Source organism: Biomphalaria glabrata, chromosome 5 (assembly GCF_947242115.1).
Source record: "Biomphalaria glabrata chromosome 5, xgBioGlab47.1, whole genome shotgun sequence".
Taxonomy (NCBI): domain Eukaryota; kingdom Metazoa; phylum Mollusca; class Gastropoda; family Planorbidae; genus Biomphalaria; species Biomphalaria glabrata.
In genome coordinates this window covers 33,044,218-33,061,832 of record NC_074715.1, presented here as the reverse complement: position 1 = coordinate 33,061,832, position 17,615 = coordinate 33,044,218, and the positions used below count along the sequence as shown (strand labels likewise).

General features: G+C 36.3%; 1 protein-coding gene across 5 annotated transcripts in view; it reads left to right on the top strand.

Annotated features, from left to right (window-relative positions):
- Nucleotides 1-17,615, top strand: part of LOC106066186 (single-stranded DNA-binding protein 3-like) — a 68,320-nt gene that overhangs the window by 857 nt on the left and 49,848 nt on the right. For all 5 annotated transcript variants that reach the window (XM_013225188.2, XM_013225164.2, XM_013225159.2 and 2 more), the window contains exons 2-5: nt 57-129; nt 343-404; nt 610-694; nt 10,254-10,295. In XM_013225188.2, the coding sequence (XP_013080642.1) occupies nt 57-129; nt 343-404; nt 610-694; nt 10,254-10,295 (262 nt within the window). The remainder of the gene's footprint in view (nt 1-56; nt 130-342; nt 405-609; nt 695-10,253; nt 10,296-17,615) is intronic.

The window sequence follows — 17,615 nt, the reverse complement described above, 5'->3', positions numbered from 1 at the left end:
ATTTAGATCATTATCTTCATTATCAAACATTATTATTTTGTTTTATCTACTTGCAGGCTTGCGCTTTACGTTTATGAATATTTACTTCATGTTGGGGCACAAAAATCAGCACAGACATTTTTATCAGAAGTGAGTTGACTTATTTGTACTTAATGAAAGATAAGACATGGAACTAAATCTATTGTTATAAATAAGAGAAATTTTTAAAAGGGTTGTTCTACTCTGTCGATATGTTTTCTTTCTGTTTATATTGTGTAAAAATATTATAACCTCAATGAACTTGTAGATATTGTATACAAGGCTGATACTTATATATTTTATTTCTAAATATTTTTTTTACAGATCAGATGGGAAAAAAACATAACATTAGGTGAACCACCAGGGTTTCTTCATTCATGGTGGTGGTAAGTCAATTACATTATCATTATGTTCATAATTTTTGTTCATAATAAGTTCCTACTTTTAACTTGATGTGCGATGTGCTTAGACTTTGAAATATCTTAAAACTTTCCTAAACAATTAAAATATTTTGTTAAATTTTGCAATTTTTATTTTAGTCATAAAGGAATCTGTTGAAACAATTGTGAAACGCATTGTTTTTTTCTGTAGTGTATTCTGGGATTTATATTGTGCTGCTCCAGAGAGGAGAGAAACCTGTGATCACAGTAGTGAAGCGAAAGCATTTCACGATTATGTAAGTATTTTGAAATGAGCATCTCTTTTTGTGAAAAGTTGTTGATTTGTGGTCAGTGTTCTGATAACATTTACATCTTTTGGGTCATGTTAGCAATCCTTGTAGTGTATAGTCATATAGCACTAATGTAAATCTACTATCTAAAATTCTTTATCCTGATCACTTATAATCACTCCAACTTGCCATGGACGATAAAATACATAAAAATTTGTTATCTGTTTCTTTGGAAATATGTAAACAGAATTATCTGTTAATGAGCAGGGTGTCATGTGGCCAGCACAACAACCAACCGCCTTTACTTTCCCCAACTAAAGTCAGGTACCCATTAGAGTTGGGTGGACTCAGAGGCGCCCTAAAGATCACAAAATTCAAAATCCCAGGATTTGAACCCAGGACCCCTGGTTCAGAAACCAAGCACTTTACTTTATTCTAAAGCGAAAATTGAAAGTTCTAAAAAATTGTCACATTGAATTTAAGGGTCTATTAAAAGTGTGAGTGTGTACATGTTTTGTGTGTTGGGGGGTTGTGTATAATATGATTTGTAAAGAGGAGTTATTCTAAATAAGGTGCCTATCTAGATCTATGACTGACAAAATAAAAATAAATATGTAAAAAGTGATAGAGATATTTTTGTAATACTGGCTGCTCCACTGAATATACAAGTACATTATAATGCAGGTAGATAAGACCACAACTGTAGGGACTAAGAAGTGTTGGTGCACACTCCATAATATGGGTTTGCAGGTCGTTCCATTGAAGGATGAAAGAGACTTAAAAAAAAGGGGAATTTGACAGCTAGAAAATTGTTAGTGTGGGGTAGCATTGTAATGCAGGCCGTTTTATTTGACAGATTAACACATGTTCAAGGTGATACACAACTGTAGCGTAGCAGGGGTATCTTTTGTTTTATAATGTGCCAGTGGCACAGCTAGGTCGAAGACCGCACTACCTGGCACCATGAGATGAGTAAGAAACGTTACAGGCTAATAGAGTCTTATTTTGTAAATGTTCATGTTTTCAGTATTAAATCTAGTATTGCTTAGTAATATGTATGATGGTCAGAAATGGGGTTAAAAGGTAGGATTGCACTTAAAACATCTATATTTTAATACAGATTAATTAGATCTAGATGGCATTGTGATCATTTGTATGTCACCATGGTTCCAATATATTCTTTACGACTCGCTTCAGATGGTAACTGTTAGGTTCTAGATATCTTGTTGATTCATTTATTTAATAACATTTTTAGACAGTAACAGATAACCTAGGTTATGGATACATTAAGGGTAAAGGCCTCTTATAATCCCTTATTAAACTCTAGGATCACAACAGAAAACTAAAGTAGCAGGCTTATTTTAAATAAAAAGAAAATCATTTGTAAATTCCCTTGACTTTTTTTTTTTCATTAACAATTTTTACCCAAATTGAATTTAACACTTATTGTCAATGTCAGTTTCATTTTGATAGTCTTGCTTTACAAATTGATAGGTTTTTATGTGCCTAATAGTTAACATATATTTTAGTTTCCCATTTACTTGTACGCTAAGACAAGCAATACAAAACAGTTGGCTGAGACTTGTCAATGTCTAGTTTGTAAATTTTATCTCCTAAACTTTGGGCTACTGTTACAGGTGTAAATGGTAGAGATTTTATTGTAACTTGTTGCTTTTTTCTAACATTGCAACTGGTGTCTGTTAATCTTCTAATAAGGAATTTGAAACTAAAGATGAATAAAGAATCTTATACTAGCAGCCAGTAGTTTCTATATTCTGTGCTAAATGCTTGTGATATTTTTTAGTGCTTTAGATTAACATGAACCATCTACAGAGAAACAGTATAGTTAATGATATGTTTAGCACTCAAGTAAAATGGTTTGGATTATCACTCAAGTAAAATGGTTTGGATTAGCACTCAAGTAAAAAATGGTTTGGATTAGCAGAGTTCAAATTACATTTCAACATGGGAAATACTCTGTATTTTATGTTTACATTTGTATTTACTCGTGTTTTGAATGTTCCTTCAGAATTGAAGATTATTACATCCTAGCCCAAACCCTACGTAGGATGGCGGCTGGCATTGTTTGAACTCAGGACCATTGAGACAGTCCAGAGCACTAACCACATGACACGGCAGCTATCTCTTCAAAAGGATTTGTACTTTAAGATCACAAAGAAAGGCCACATGACTTAGACTTAGGTCCTCCAGCGCCTTTCGGCACATTGGGCGTTAAGCTGTCTCCACAAAGATCTGGCAATGTCTGAAGCCTCCTCCCACCTGGTGTCTACTGTTCTGAGGTCCTCCATGAAGGTGTGGCGCCAAGTTATACGAGGATGTCTCTGTTTGCGCTTTCCTCTTATTGGCCTCCATGTCATCGCAACTCTTGGTATGCGTAGTTTATTTTGTTGTAGAACATGTCCCGCAAACCTCATGCAAAGCTCTGTCACAACCTCACTAAGTGTTCGACTCCCAGTTCGGCATAGGATTTCCTTGTTTGAGACCCGATCTGAGTAACTGACTCCCAAAATCTCAGCCATTTTTGTTGAGCCACATTTAGTTTTTTCTCAATTTTGACTGATGACTTCCATGTCTCACGTGCATATGTTGTGGTTGGGATGACGATTGTGTTGAGAAAGTGTATTTTTGTCTCAAGTCCAATGGCTTGGCTTGTCCAAATAGGCTGCAGCCTTTGGAAAATGCTCCCTGCCTTTCCTGTTCAACATGCTGCTTCATGGTAGGCATCACTATCATTTGTTATGATGCTGCCAAGGTACGTGAACTTGTCCAACTCTTCAAGCTTTGACTCGCCAAGTCTGACGGGGGCACTCATGTCCTACTCACTAAATTTTAGTGTTATCCAAGTTTATGCAGAACCAATTTTGGGTGCCCCTCTATCTAGGCTCTCCGTCATTTCTGGTATGCATTTATTTGTAGCCCCGAGTAGTGCCATGTCATCGGCAAAGTCCAAGTCCGTCATTTGGTTTTGTTCAAGGCTACATGATGTAAACTTAATTGTACAAACCCAAACAGCAGAATGTACTGACTGGTGTGTGGCGGACGAAGAGTTGTCGATCTGCCAGTCTTTGTCCCTCACTAGGCACACCCTCAAGTCCATTGAAGCATATACCTGATGTAACATTTCATACTCCAAAATCTGGAAGTCGATTAATAGCATGTTGAAGGATTAGTGAAAACCACTGGCTTATTATTGGTGGGTGAAGAGAAAATAAAATACATTGCATGGAAGTTCTTCAATGTTCCATATATGAAATATCAGTAAATAACCATAACCTACTTTAAATTTTATTTTTAAATTATTAGCATTTTTTTTTTTTTTTTTTTTTTGTTGGCAAATATTTATAATGTTAATAGTGACCTATGGTATTAGTATTATAGTATATAGATGTCTGTATGTATATTTGTTCCCCATAGAAATTGTCATCAGTGGCGCTCTTTGGGGTGTTGAATGGGGCAACCAGTGACTTGTTGTGATTTATATATAATCTACATTTACAAATCCTGTCAGCTCTATATCCTTGTACTGCTAAGACCACCTCTCTCAACACCCAGGATTTAATCTAAAGTTGCCATAGATGTTCCTTAAATCATTGTGAAAGTCATATTTAGTAGCCCACTTGCACATTGGGGGCCTAAAATAAGAAATGATTATAATGCCTCTAATCTATAGAGCCAAAAAGGACTATTGGATTGTTGGATCTGTTTCTTTATAAAAATATGGTTTACTTTAGTTTTATTAGCTGGGAATGTTGAAGAATCTAGGCTAGGTTTAAATAAACCTGTGGTTGAGACACAAAAACACATGCAATGATTAAATTTTATTTTTTTTATCAGTAAACTAATATTCCACAAAACACATAAAACATATAATTATAATGTGAACATTATTTTGACAATTACATGTCTTTTTATTATTATCTTTTTAAAAATTAGTATGAAAAAAATGTTAGTTAATTTAATATAAAAAACAAAAAAGTTCCCTTTCAGAAGATAAAAAGTAGCTGTTGCACCTAAATGTAGAACACTAGAATATGGTACAAGGGTGAAAATGTTATTGAAAAAAAGAAAGTGCTGCTATATGTTACATGTCCTGTTTATTCATCATTTGTTTCAGAACTAAAGTTTCACAAAATATGGTGAAATTAAATATTCCATAGCTCTTGAAGGTTTTGAGCTCCAAGATCCCCAAAACTAATAATGACCTTTCTCCTTTCCCAGGGCTTTAAAAGAATCCAACTTTTTTTTCTTTTAAGAAAAGTTATAACTAGTTGAATAAAGAAAAAGATCCACCCTTTTGTGGTATGGAAGTTAGTCAGAGATTGTGTTCATTTGTGAGATTATCCATGGTATTTTATTCATAATAAGGAACTTCTTCAATCATTTGTATAATGCCAACTCTTCTCCTAAAATCTGTTATGACTTGTCAACTGGTCTCTTATTTTCTGCTGTCTTACTTTTTAAATGTTCTTTGCAATGTCCCTGTGTAAAAGTGATAGTTGTACTTCTTGACAGTATATCAATGTACCTTAAAAAGACATACCCTTTAGAAAAATAGTATTAAACTCTGCACAACACTCTCCCCTTCCCCATTAGTTGTTTCTTTACTGCAGATGTCAACAGTAAAAGCCAATCATACTGCATCTTATTTCTAGAGAACCATACTTCAAAACACAAGTCCACAAGCAAGTTTTGATTTCGTAGTTGAAGGCTTTACACAAAAGCATTACTTCTTATAATGCTTTTGTCTTTTTTTTTTTTCTACTTCAAGAGCTTTTTTTTTTTAATGCAGGCTGTGTATTTTTGTTTGTATCCCTCCATTTGCCATGAAACACTTCTCTTACATGATCTGCTGTTGCTTTTGGGTCTTCTGGCATTTGTACATGTCATGCAGAAATTAATGAATATTGTCTATCTTTATGTTGTCTGGAAATTAGTAACTAAGTCTAGAAATTTTATCTTTGTAGATGGCCAAGGTGAAATGTATATTAGCTATCTGGCATGTGTTCTGTAGACTATGAGTGTTTTTGGTACCTAATTGAACAAAAAGAAATATTGACATCTAATTAAACTTCTTTAAAATTATTACTTTGTGCAATAGTTTTTCAAGATTAAATCATTTGATGGGGACAGACATTTACAGATTAGAATGATACTTGCTTGCAATATAATATTCAAACTTGACTGTTCATCTTATTGTTGTGGAGTTATGCTATGTTAAATTTTATGTTTTCACCTTAGCTTGATGTTTATGTACAGATGGATATCTAATAGTGATTTCTGAAGCCTGAACATGTATTTTTGTAGTATTGAATGTTTTCCTTCTATCTTCTGTTTTGTTACCCTATTGTTCTGGAACCATATGATGAACAACAATTAATCAACTAATTATTTAGCTGGTATTCTTTGTTTGTTTGAAACTCAATAGACACTTGTCCTCTAAACAGGGCTGGTTGACCCATTGCATGATTACATTAGTCTTTTTAACAAATGTATTGGTCTGCTAGTGAGACACATAATGAAATGTTATTTATATCATATATTGCAAATGAAAAGTCTTAAAATGGTGGGGGGAGAAAGAAGTTGAATCATACATTTGAATGAACATGTGTTGGTATGTTTCTAAATTCTAAACAGAATATTTATAAATTTGCTATAAAAAGTAACAGGTGAGGGCAGTGGGTAAAAACTAATATATGCTTTGTTATAGATGGAGAAAATTACTATAGTGGTTGTGGTAAGATCGAAATAAACTGCTTTTTAAAATTTGTTAGGGGTTAGGGTTACCACGCATAACCCAATTAACCTTCTTCCTTTTGGGTAAAACATTCATTCAGTTGTTGGATTCTTTAAAGTAGGACAACACTAGACATGAATACCATTCTTGTGCTCAATACGTTTTCAAAAATTGATGAAATAAATAGTTCATACACCAAATTCTTACAAATAATGACTAACTAAAACAGTGATGCCTAGCCTCCCTTGATGTCTCAAGACAGATCTCTGTTGGCGTAGTAGTCCTTTAATCTGGCATGTGGTGGACTGCTAGTTCAGTTGAAATTTAGCCATTTTGTATTGAACTGCAGCCTAGTGTAGAAAGCTCTATGTTCAACTCTATCGCCCCATTTCTTTCTTTCATGTATAAATATTTTCTCAAGCTCGCTTGGACTGAACCTTTTTTTATTTTTGTTTTTCATTTTTGAAACTGAAGACAACTGGCATTATTTATTCCTTAGTTGCACTATTGTAATACTGTTCAATTTTTGTTGTTGTTTGATTTTACTTACATATGTAGCTCCTACTTCGTCTAATATGAGCACAATCTCATTTCCTATGAACTCGAAGATGGTTATGGAGTCTTATCCTCACTTTGAAAAGCCTGAAGCACACAGGGCAGTGGAAGGTTGGGGCTGTTGCAAAGTTGTCCGCTTTGATGCAGATTTTTTTTTATTTATCTGCGTTCTTTGCTTCCAACGTGGAACGGAGCTCTTGAGAGTGTCTTTATATCATGTGTGTTGACACCTCTTTCCACCACACAGATCCCCATGAAAAGAGTGGTTTGAAGAGACAAGTTTTCATACATACGGACTACATGTCCAGCCCATCGTAGTTGGAACCTTTTGGCTGTGGGATGTTAATCTGTGACAACTGTACAGAAGCTGCCTTAGCAGTGCGTGGGGCCCTGGTCGGGTGTCATATCAGGGCCACGAATATTTGTAAGATGGGCTGACGGGGACAAAAGATTTCGCGGGGCCTGGTGCAGTAGGCCCCACTCGCCGCTTCCTAAGGCCGCTTCTGCAGCTGTACGTTCTATAAATCTGGTATGTGGTTATACCAAATCACCTGGTGAATCTTTGACAGCGGAGGAAATCGGCTTTTTGATGTGGCGAATATACAAGGTCTAGGACTCTAGTGAAGAAAGGAAAGGACGATAGCGCTGTAGACTTGTAGAGATGAGTCCTCTCCCTGACCATACTTGTTCAGCTTGCCACAGGTAGCACTTGCGCGTGCAACATTGAAGTCTACATCACTATCTAGGTTTCCAGTTACTAATATGGTAATCATGGTACTTATACATCTTATCTTATATGATACACATGTTACTTCAAAAAAGAAAATGATTACGTCCTACTCGTCATGCATATTAACCAATGACCTAAATTCTGCCAAGTCACTGGTTTTCCTGGCTAGCTCAGGCAACCCATTCCATGCTCTAATAGCGCTAGGGAAGAAAGAGCATTTGTACAAATTTGTCCTAGCATAGGGAACGAGGAATGTGCCTTTATCTTTGTCTTTCTGAGTATTTTATTAAGTTTTGTATTTGTACTTCCCTAATGGACAAACGTTTTTACATTTGCTGAGGATGTCTGGTTCTGTGATTATATTGTTGAGAGGAGGTTAATGTAGAATTTTTTTTTTTTTTTTTTTTTTACCATTTACCGTGATAGGCTAATTTTTTTGCAAGCCTGGCCCCCGCTTCATCTGATGCATTTAGAGCGCAGTCATATGCGAGTAGATCGCTAATGCAGTTGTATTTCATTTTGATGATTGCCTTAAGTCTCTTAAAAAAGTGTTACCTCGGTGCGACGTTTCTAGCTAGATACAATGTAGATAGTGCTACGCGTATAGTGAAAACCAAGCGGAAATAACTATATGTTGTTTTTTTTTTTTTTGTTCTCTAGAAAATGTTCAACTCCAAAACGTTCAATTATCGCGATGTTTTTTTTATGAATAATTATTCTTACATTATAGTCTTTAAAGTAGAACCCGACCTAATAAAGACGATTATTCGTATGTGCATATTTAGTTGAGTTCAAAATGCATACTTCTGAAACACCAGAACTATATTGTGCACACAAGAAGACATACTTTACTTTGGTCTGTGAGATTGACCTTGCCTTCTATTTCCACCTATCTTGTCTTGTTAGCACTTTTATCTACATGTGCCTGTTACATTGCTTACAGTACAATTATTAATTGATACAATATGCCTCTTGTCTACAAAGTCATCCATTGGTAGCCTACATTGAACTGGAAATCCCATAAATATTACCTCTTTTCGTTTTGCGCACCAAGCAAAGCCATGTAGATTTTATTTAAATATTTGTAGGCACAATATCTGATCGCATCACGTCATGGATTTGTTGTTACCAGTGTCACCCAACGTCTGTATATTTCACTGACCCATTTTGACTGTTTTATTTTTAACATTTGTTTACAACACGTGTAGGTAGAGCAAGTATCCCCCCTCCCTTCTTTTTCTCCGTTTCTCTCCCTTTAACAGATCTAGACTATATATTTTGTGCAATCCCCCCCCCCCCCTTAATTATGATCTCTTAAAACAAAATGTTAATCTTTCCACCCTGCAGACTCTGGTTTACCTAGCGCTTTTCAAGCGATGCATTGCATTCCATATTACTGCGTCTGGTCAGTACTAAATATAAACATATACTTAGAGGTAATTAACGCTTGCGGTAGAGTTGTTTAAACAACTTTTATGGTTTCGTTAAATGGTATCTGTTAAATTATTTTTTTTTAAAGTGTTAGACACGCTACAATTTTTTTTTCTAACCTTAGAACAACCAACCATCGCAAAATGTCTTTGTAAAATTCAATGAATATTGATTGGTCTACGATAGTTGGATTTACAGTAAAACATCTCTTTGTGAATGTACACGTCTGTGAGTCAGGCTTACAAGCCCAGTGTATCGCGTAAAACCATTTTCTGTCCTGGCACAACATTCTTGGCGATCGTATTGTGTCCCATATATTTCAAGTGTTTACGGTAAAGCGGGGGGGGGGGGGGGGGAAGCAAAGGCAAAGAATTGATTTTTATCAACACGCTCCCAAAGGAACCCGGCACCCCTCTCAGAAAACTAACAGTGGACTCGTCGTCACAACTTGTTTTCTCAGTTGCACACATTCTCACCCTCACACCGTATTGAAATAATAAAAATATTTTGAAGTCCAGTTAAAAAACAATAACATTCGTTAAAAAAACAACAACATACAAAGTGAAAGAATTACCACGATGCTACAAAATGCCATAAGACGATATTCTGTATAAATTACTAGCAAATCGACTTGTCAATTTATTCTTGTACGAACAATGTCGCTAAGTTTAGTTTATCTAAGTCATCTATGCTGTCCTACATTTGGTTAACTTGCTCCTTATAATTGCAGATGAGAAGCTTTATTTTGGGTTACAAACGTGATATTTTAAGTAAGAATTTAATTATTGATACATGTAGCCTACATTCATAGGTAGCATCAACACCCACTATCTTATGTGCTATGTGCTATTTATTATTCCAAAGATTTGCACTTTTTCTGATAACCCATTAATACATACAACTTTGAATTCTTCTATAGTTGTTGTTAATCATGCACACACATATCTTTAACTAAAATCATTTGTTATAGTTGTTGTGAGTTTCTCTCTATAGTAAACACAATGTTTGTTGGCATTATTGACAAATGAGATAATGGCTTCATTTCATTATTAATATTATAGAAGACTTTTACATCAATTTTTCTTTACTTTCAGGGTTTTGTAAATTCAGGGTACAGTGTAAATGGCATGGCACCAGTAAGTAACTTAATCTATTCTGTTAGTCTGCAGACACTGTTTTCTCAGTATTTCTGTTCATATAATTTGTAGTGGTCATCATTTTTAATTGTGATGGTCTCTGTATACTAAATCTTAAAGTGACTTTTAAGATCTTGCAGCATGGCTTTAATTTCAGATTAAGTGTTGGGATTTATGTCAACATTTTCTTTGGCTTGGAGAAAAAAAAAGACATTTCTAGTTTACGGTTAGGGATTGGGGGGGGGGGGAGTTGTGACAAAGCACTTGGCTTCCCAACTAAAGGATTTTGTGTTTGAATCACAGTGAATATTGACATTTTGAACTTCATGATTTTTTAGGATGCTCATGAAATGACCAAACTCAATGGGTACCTGACATTAGATGCATTAGTTAAGGAAAGTAAAGTCCGTTAATGGTTGTGCTGGTCACATGACACTCCATAAAACAGATGACCTTTACCGGCATCAGCCCATATATATGACAAGGACTGAAAAGGGTACTTTACTTCAGGAAGTGGAGACAGTATTTTAGTTTTTTTGCATTGGGTGTTAGAACAATACATTAGTGTGTACAAGATAAACATTTTTCAATGGTGTTAGCCATGCAGAAAATATATTTTGGACTAAGTCATTGTAAAGAAAGTCCCTGATAATAGTTAGAGGGGAAAAAAGTATTTCCATCTTCCTTTCTGTAGTGAAACTAGTTATAATTTGTGTTAACTAAAGAATTAAAAGAAGCTTAGATAGACATCTTGTGTAGTGCATTTCTACTTGTGGTCTACTCACTTGTCTACTTGAGCTAGAGTTGGGTTCTCATGGGAACATAACCCATTCTTAAATTATGATTTAATTCAGGATCTTAGCTTGAGTTGGTGTGTCATAGTCACTATGTCAGGCAGTTACAGGTTGTGTCAAGTCATTTGTGGCACTAGACATAAGCATCACATTGTCCTATAATATTGTAAGACATCTCATTTTCTATAGTAGTAGCATAATTTGTGTTAGCATTTTTTTTTCAAATTGATATATAAAAGTTCTAACCTGTTTCAATTGATATCTAAAAGACCTAATCTGTTTCAATTGATATATAAAAGAGCTATCTGTTTCAATTGACATCTAAAAGAACTAATGTTTCAATTGATATTTAAAAGACCTCATCTGTTTCAATTGATATCTTGAAGACCTAAAGTTGGTGCTGACCAGGTATTTGGTTTAATGGTTGACCATATGGACATTTGCTACTATAGTGATTCATGGAAGCTACCTGAAAGTTCGAGGCTTAAAGCCTTTCTGTACTTGGGTCATCCATATGTCGGTCCAGTTTTTTTTAATACTCCCTACTACCCTTGGTCTGAACAGCATTATATAGTTTACTTATCCGTCCTGTCATGCGTCCTTTTCACGACCTTCATGAATGACCTACCGGCTCAGCTAAAATGCTAAAAGCTGCTATATACTGATGATATTGTCCTTTGGAAATCCGGAAAGAGCGCAACCTCTATACAGAAAGTGTTGCAAGAAGATCTCCATACGCTCTTCTCATACACACAAAAATGGAGGCTAGAAATAAACACTTCCAAGACTGTCTATTCACGCTCAGGACTGGCATTCGCGGGCAACCTTTCCAGCTCTCCCTCCACATCCGATCACTCTGATTAGGAGCAGTCGGATCACAGGTAGACTACAGCCTACCTGTGCAAATCTATGGCTCTAGGACAGCTCTTGAACAACTAGATTAAATACAGTCCCAAGCACCAAGATTTGTCTGTAGAACCTTTAGGACAAGCCCACTAAATGCGGCTGAAATAATGGCTAATATAGGTCCACTAAACCTTAGGAGGGAAAGGTCAGTACTGACCTGCTATGAGCGGTATAAAAGGCTGGATGAATACCTCCCAGCCAGAAAACTAGTGGATGGTTGGAGATGCAGAAGAGTATCCAGATGCAGTCTTTTATGCATCATGCCACTAGACTATCTGATAAAGCTGGCCTCTCCACCAACCGACAAAACATTCAACGTTTTCATCCCCTTCCCACTTGGTGTCGCCCACCGATCCCAGACATACGCTTGAACCTAGTAGGCCCTAATGCCTTTAAGCTAAGTCGTTCAAATTCTAGCACTGGAGACCATTAACGCCTTCAAGCCCAGTGCCATTTTTGCATATACTGCTGGGTCGGCATCGATAGATTCTGGAAGAGCAGGCTCTAGAGCCTACATCGACTTTCTTGGCTCTGACTCAGTCAAAATCTTTGGACCATGTGGTAGTGTTTGCAGTTTTGATGCGGAGTCTATGGCAGTCTGTGAAGCCTTAAAAGTCATTGACTCTCAACTCGGCGAGGGACCTTTGAGGGCAACACAGATTGTTATGGTCACTGACTCAAAACCTGTACTACATGCTTTGCAAGGCCCTTAACCATGGCCCCCGCCAATATCGACACTGTCATCATGGCTTCACACAGCATAAAGCAACGCTATGGCACCCCTGTAATACTGCAGTGGGTACCGAGTCACATAGGTGTGACTGGCAACACTAATGCAGACTCCTTAGCCCATCAAGAAGGGCAAATTCCACCCTCCGAAAACGCTGTAAGTTTCCACCATGCTCTGGCTATAATTAAAAAAACAGAAATGGAAAGAGTCTAGGAGTGCATGAGGCGCCCTGACCGCACCTCCCCGTGGTGAGGCCTGAGCAAGCTATTATAGCACAGTGCAGGACAAGCCACTGTCCCGTTGGCTCATTTCTCATGGCTATGGCCAAATTTCGATTCACGGTGCCCCCGCTGCGGGGAAGAAGAGGAAACCGTGCCTCATATTCTGTTTGACTGCCCCAAACTTGCTGATCTCCGTCTCGACAGGTCTGGGAAACCAAAAATTCTCGACCTGTATGGTGACATGCATGCACTACGCAATACAGCAGGGTTTCTGTCCAGGGCTTTAGCAAGAGAGGATTTGAGCCTCTCAAGCCCTCACTCTAATGGAGTTTTATGATGATGATGATGATTTATCCAGTTCATCATTTCCTTGATGAGACTACGTAACAGTTTTTTTTTCTAGCTTCATTGAATGAGTACTTCAACAAATTTTGATTAAATGTGAAGAAAAACATTTTACTGTTTGAATGGGGAAAAAAAGATCATCTTATACGTTTGAGAACCCCTAATGTAAAAGAAATTTCCTGCGCATTATACAAGCATCCTTCCTTCGTTGTACTTTAAAGAAATCGTGTTGAGTAACCCTCCCCACTTCCCGTGTTGTTTTCTCTCGCCACTATTGTGTAATTATTAGGAAGTTGCGCAAAATGTAACTTACACATTAAACTTCTACCATATCCTGGTGTAACAGATTCATAAGGGGGAGGGGTCCTTGAGAAGTGTGTGAGGGGGGGGGGGGAGAAGAGAGTGTCTAGTCGTCCTGCAAAACACAGACACGGCTGATGGCCTGATTGCACTTCGGATCGATTCTCTAGAGCACAACACTGTCTTTATGCACTACACATTAGATCTAGATCTAGTTGTTTTAGCAAATGAATACAAAAGGGGGGGGGGGGTAGTACAGAAACAGAGTCCAGTTGACAAGACATTTTTTTTTTTTGTGGCTGTCTTTGCTTCGCATCCATCAAAGATTTTATTGATTTTTAAAGGGTTTTTCGAAAATGCACATTTGATGTGTGTAAGTAGATGCCTATATAATATGTGTTTATTTTGTAGGTGGGAAAAGTGATGACTTTTTAAAGTAAACTTTTAATGATGAGATCTGGAATTATCTGTACATTTTGACCAACTAAAATATTGCTTCTCAAAATGTGCTTTACACAAGTTGTACAAGAGTAAAGACCTAAATTCGAGTTTCCTTCCATTTTTTTTTTTATTTCTTACCATTTTATGATTTCAAAAATGATTTAATTACTATTTTTCTCCTTTTTCCAACATGACATTGAATCGTAGCTTCCAACAAGAGGTTAAATTGTAGCTTTCAACATGAGGTTAAATTGTAGCTTCCAACATGATGTTAAATTGTAGCTTCCAACATGAGGTTACATTGTAGCTTCCAACATAAAGTTAAATTTTAAGCCAAACAAATCAGCAACCACCGTAATCTATAAGCATTGACCTGTAATCTATAAGCATTGACCGGTCTTGGGTTCTCGTTTTTTTAACTGAGAGGCTGCCTCTGCGTGTATTTTGATCTATGAACTGATTTCCTTGGTGACGTTTTATACATTTATATAGGTCATGATTAGCTTTTTTTTTTACATCTCCCGATGGTGTAGAGAAAGAGACTGTTATACTTTTAGAGTGTGTTTTTTTAATGAGAACATTGCGGCATATTTTAACTTGCTTGCATATATAACAATATTGTGCATTGTTAATTTGGTTTAACCACTTGGGGGGGGGTGTTCACCGATCTGATCCTTAACCACTGGGGGGGGGGGGGGTGTTCACCGATCTGATCCAAGTAAAAAGATCAACATACTTTGCAGAGTAATTACAAAATGTTTGTAATTATTTATCAATATTTTAAAATAAGATAGCTAGCTATTTATATTTTTTACCTTTTTAGCTATTTATATTTTTTACTTTATCTACATTGTGCCGCCCCCCTCCCCCCAAAATATAAAAGAAAAGAAAAAGAAATATAGACATTTTAAAGATATTTTTAATGAATATGGATTAAAGGGTTAAACTTAATTTTATCAAAATATATCTCTTTCAGGTTATGAAATTTTTAGACATCCATTAGTATATTACGCTTGAAAAGGATAAATAATTTTCAATTGAATATTACAAATTAATTCTAAGTTGAACACTAAGCTATTTAGTGTTTTTTTTTTTACAATACCTCTATATAAGTCACGCCTTCATGGAGGAACCTGGGTGGGCGGACACTGATCTAAAAAAAAAAAAACGGCTCTAACGATTTTCCTTGAAATTTAACAGTTGATGTATATTTTAAGTTTTCAAAGTAAAAAATAAAAGTAAATTTGGCTAGAGACTAAATCTAGGTCTATATATTATATTTTTACGTACAAGTAGATCTATATCTAGACTAGATCTTAAAGAGTGCTACGTGTAATAAACGTACTAATAAATAATAGATATTTTATACAATGCTAGCTGGCCTAATTTGTAGAATCGTTCGCCCAAGAAGCTGACGGGCGTCAACATCACTAATTTGATACCCTGGAATTTGAGCTAAATTTAATTAAAAAAAAAAATTAAAAATTAATGGAGGTATTGTCTTTTTAAAGAATGCAATTTTTAAATGTTTTTCTTGTTTTTTTTTTTCCTTTTCGGGACGATTTCATTGTAGGATGAAAAAAAAAATTGCTGCAGTTATTTCAGCATAACTCGTTCCATATACTAGGACAAATTTGTACAAAAGCTCCTTCTTCCCTAGAGAGCATTAGAGCATGGAATGGGTTGCCTGAACTAGCCAGGAAAACCAGTGACTTGGCAGAGTTTAGGTCATTGGTTAATATGCATGACTAAATGCATGACGCGTAGGACGTAATCATCTTCTTTTTTTTTGAAGTAACGTCTGTATCATATAAGATAGGAAGATGTATAACGAAGCATAGCTAGCACTGTATAAACTATATTAAATTGATGAATTTGTAACATATGTCATCAAAACATTAACTCATGATCTACTTTTCTTTTATAAATGACGCTTTACTTAGATGCCAAATTATGACTAGACTATTATATTGATTTTATTTTAAGTAGGCCTAGACAGTTAGCACACTTAGTATTATGTACAATCTAGTTCAGACAACACACATGTACACGCTTCACAATTGAAATCTGTAGCGTACACAGATTACTGTAAAACTCCTGAAAACTTGGTAGAGGTACATGTGGCCAATCTTCACCATTCCCTTTTTTTTTCTTTTTAAAACCTCCCTTTCTCTCCCGTTTTCACGAGAGATCATACACCACCTTCCTCCTCCCCCCCCTCTCCTTTTTATTTAGACATTATATACCTAGGCAGACGGCCGAGGTTGCAACAAGCGCCATTAGCTTACCTGAACCCGCCTTTCGGTGATGCACTACGTGGACCATTGTTTGTTCGTCAGTCTGGTAGCAGGATAGAGGAGGCACGAAAAAAAAAGTTGGCATGAGATTCTACGGTCATTTAATTTTCAGGTCCGGATAGGCGCTTCAATTTTAGGCATGAGAAAAATAAGGGTGTTTCGGAGCAGAGAGAGCTTTTGACCTGCTCCCCCCCCCCCCCCCAAAAAAAAAAAAGGCATGTCATTGTAATAATAGAAAACTATACATTTACATTTAAGTTCAAGAATCTCGGTCAAAAATTTAGTATAAAGATAACGTTTGCTTAAGGGTAAATTGCCCAGTGTATACCCCCCCCCCAGCTAACAATTGCACGGTAATATATATTTCACTTTTTAAAAATTCTTTTACTATAATAAACTTATAAGATGCTTAACACTAGTTTTAATATTATTTCATATAAGAATACATTTCTGTCTTGTTTTTATGTGTGTTCAGTATCAGTTCAGTGTTTCACAAATACTTAGTTTTACGGTAAACTGGTTAGTTGGGGTCTGATGATCAGACGAGCAGCAATCTGTAATCGATCCACAAAACGTACATCCCTTCACCGTTGTGAGCACCGCCACCAGCCTCGGCTTTTGTCTTTAAGCTTGCACCGAATGTGCTTACGTAGTACCCAGGACACTTTGCGGTGACCGCTATCACGTCATCGCCGTGCGCCAGCGTGTTGTTGTGTGAGCGTGGTGTGTATATGTTTATTCCTGCATGCATTTGTGTGTTCGAGACAGAGAGGGCTGAGAGTGGGACGGGCGAATGTGAAAGATCCTCGCCAATGTAACCTAACGTTTCAACTTCGTCAACTTGTCTTGTGGCATCCCCGCCTCTCTTTTTCTCTCCCACCTCCCATTTACTCAGATTCACACTTTTCCATACCCCTTTCCCTCTTAACACACACACTAATACACTTATACACACACTTGCTCATTTATCTACACGTCTGGGATATTTCTTTTTTTTTACTTTTATTTTTCCATCTTTATTTTTTTTTTCTTATCTCTTCTGGATATTTTTTCTTAATCGGAAGTTGACCTCCCCTTCCCTGCCGACTATTTTTTTTTTAAATAGGTTAGTCAAATTGTGTCAAAAGTCATTGTTATAATACTCTCTGTTTAAGTCCACTCTCACTCTATTTTACTTTTGTTTTTCTCTCCCCCGTTAAATGCTCATAAGTTTGTCACTAAGAATACTCTCTCTCTCTCTCTCTCTCTCTCTCTCTATTTATATATATATATATATATATATATAT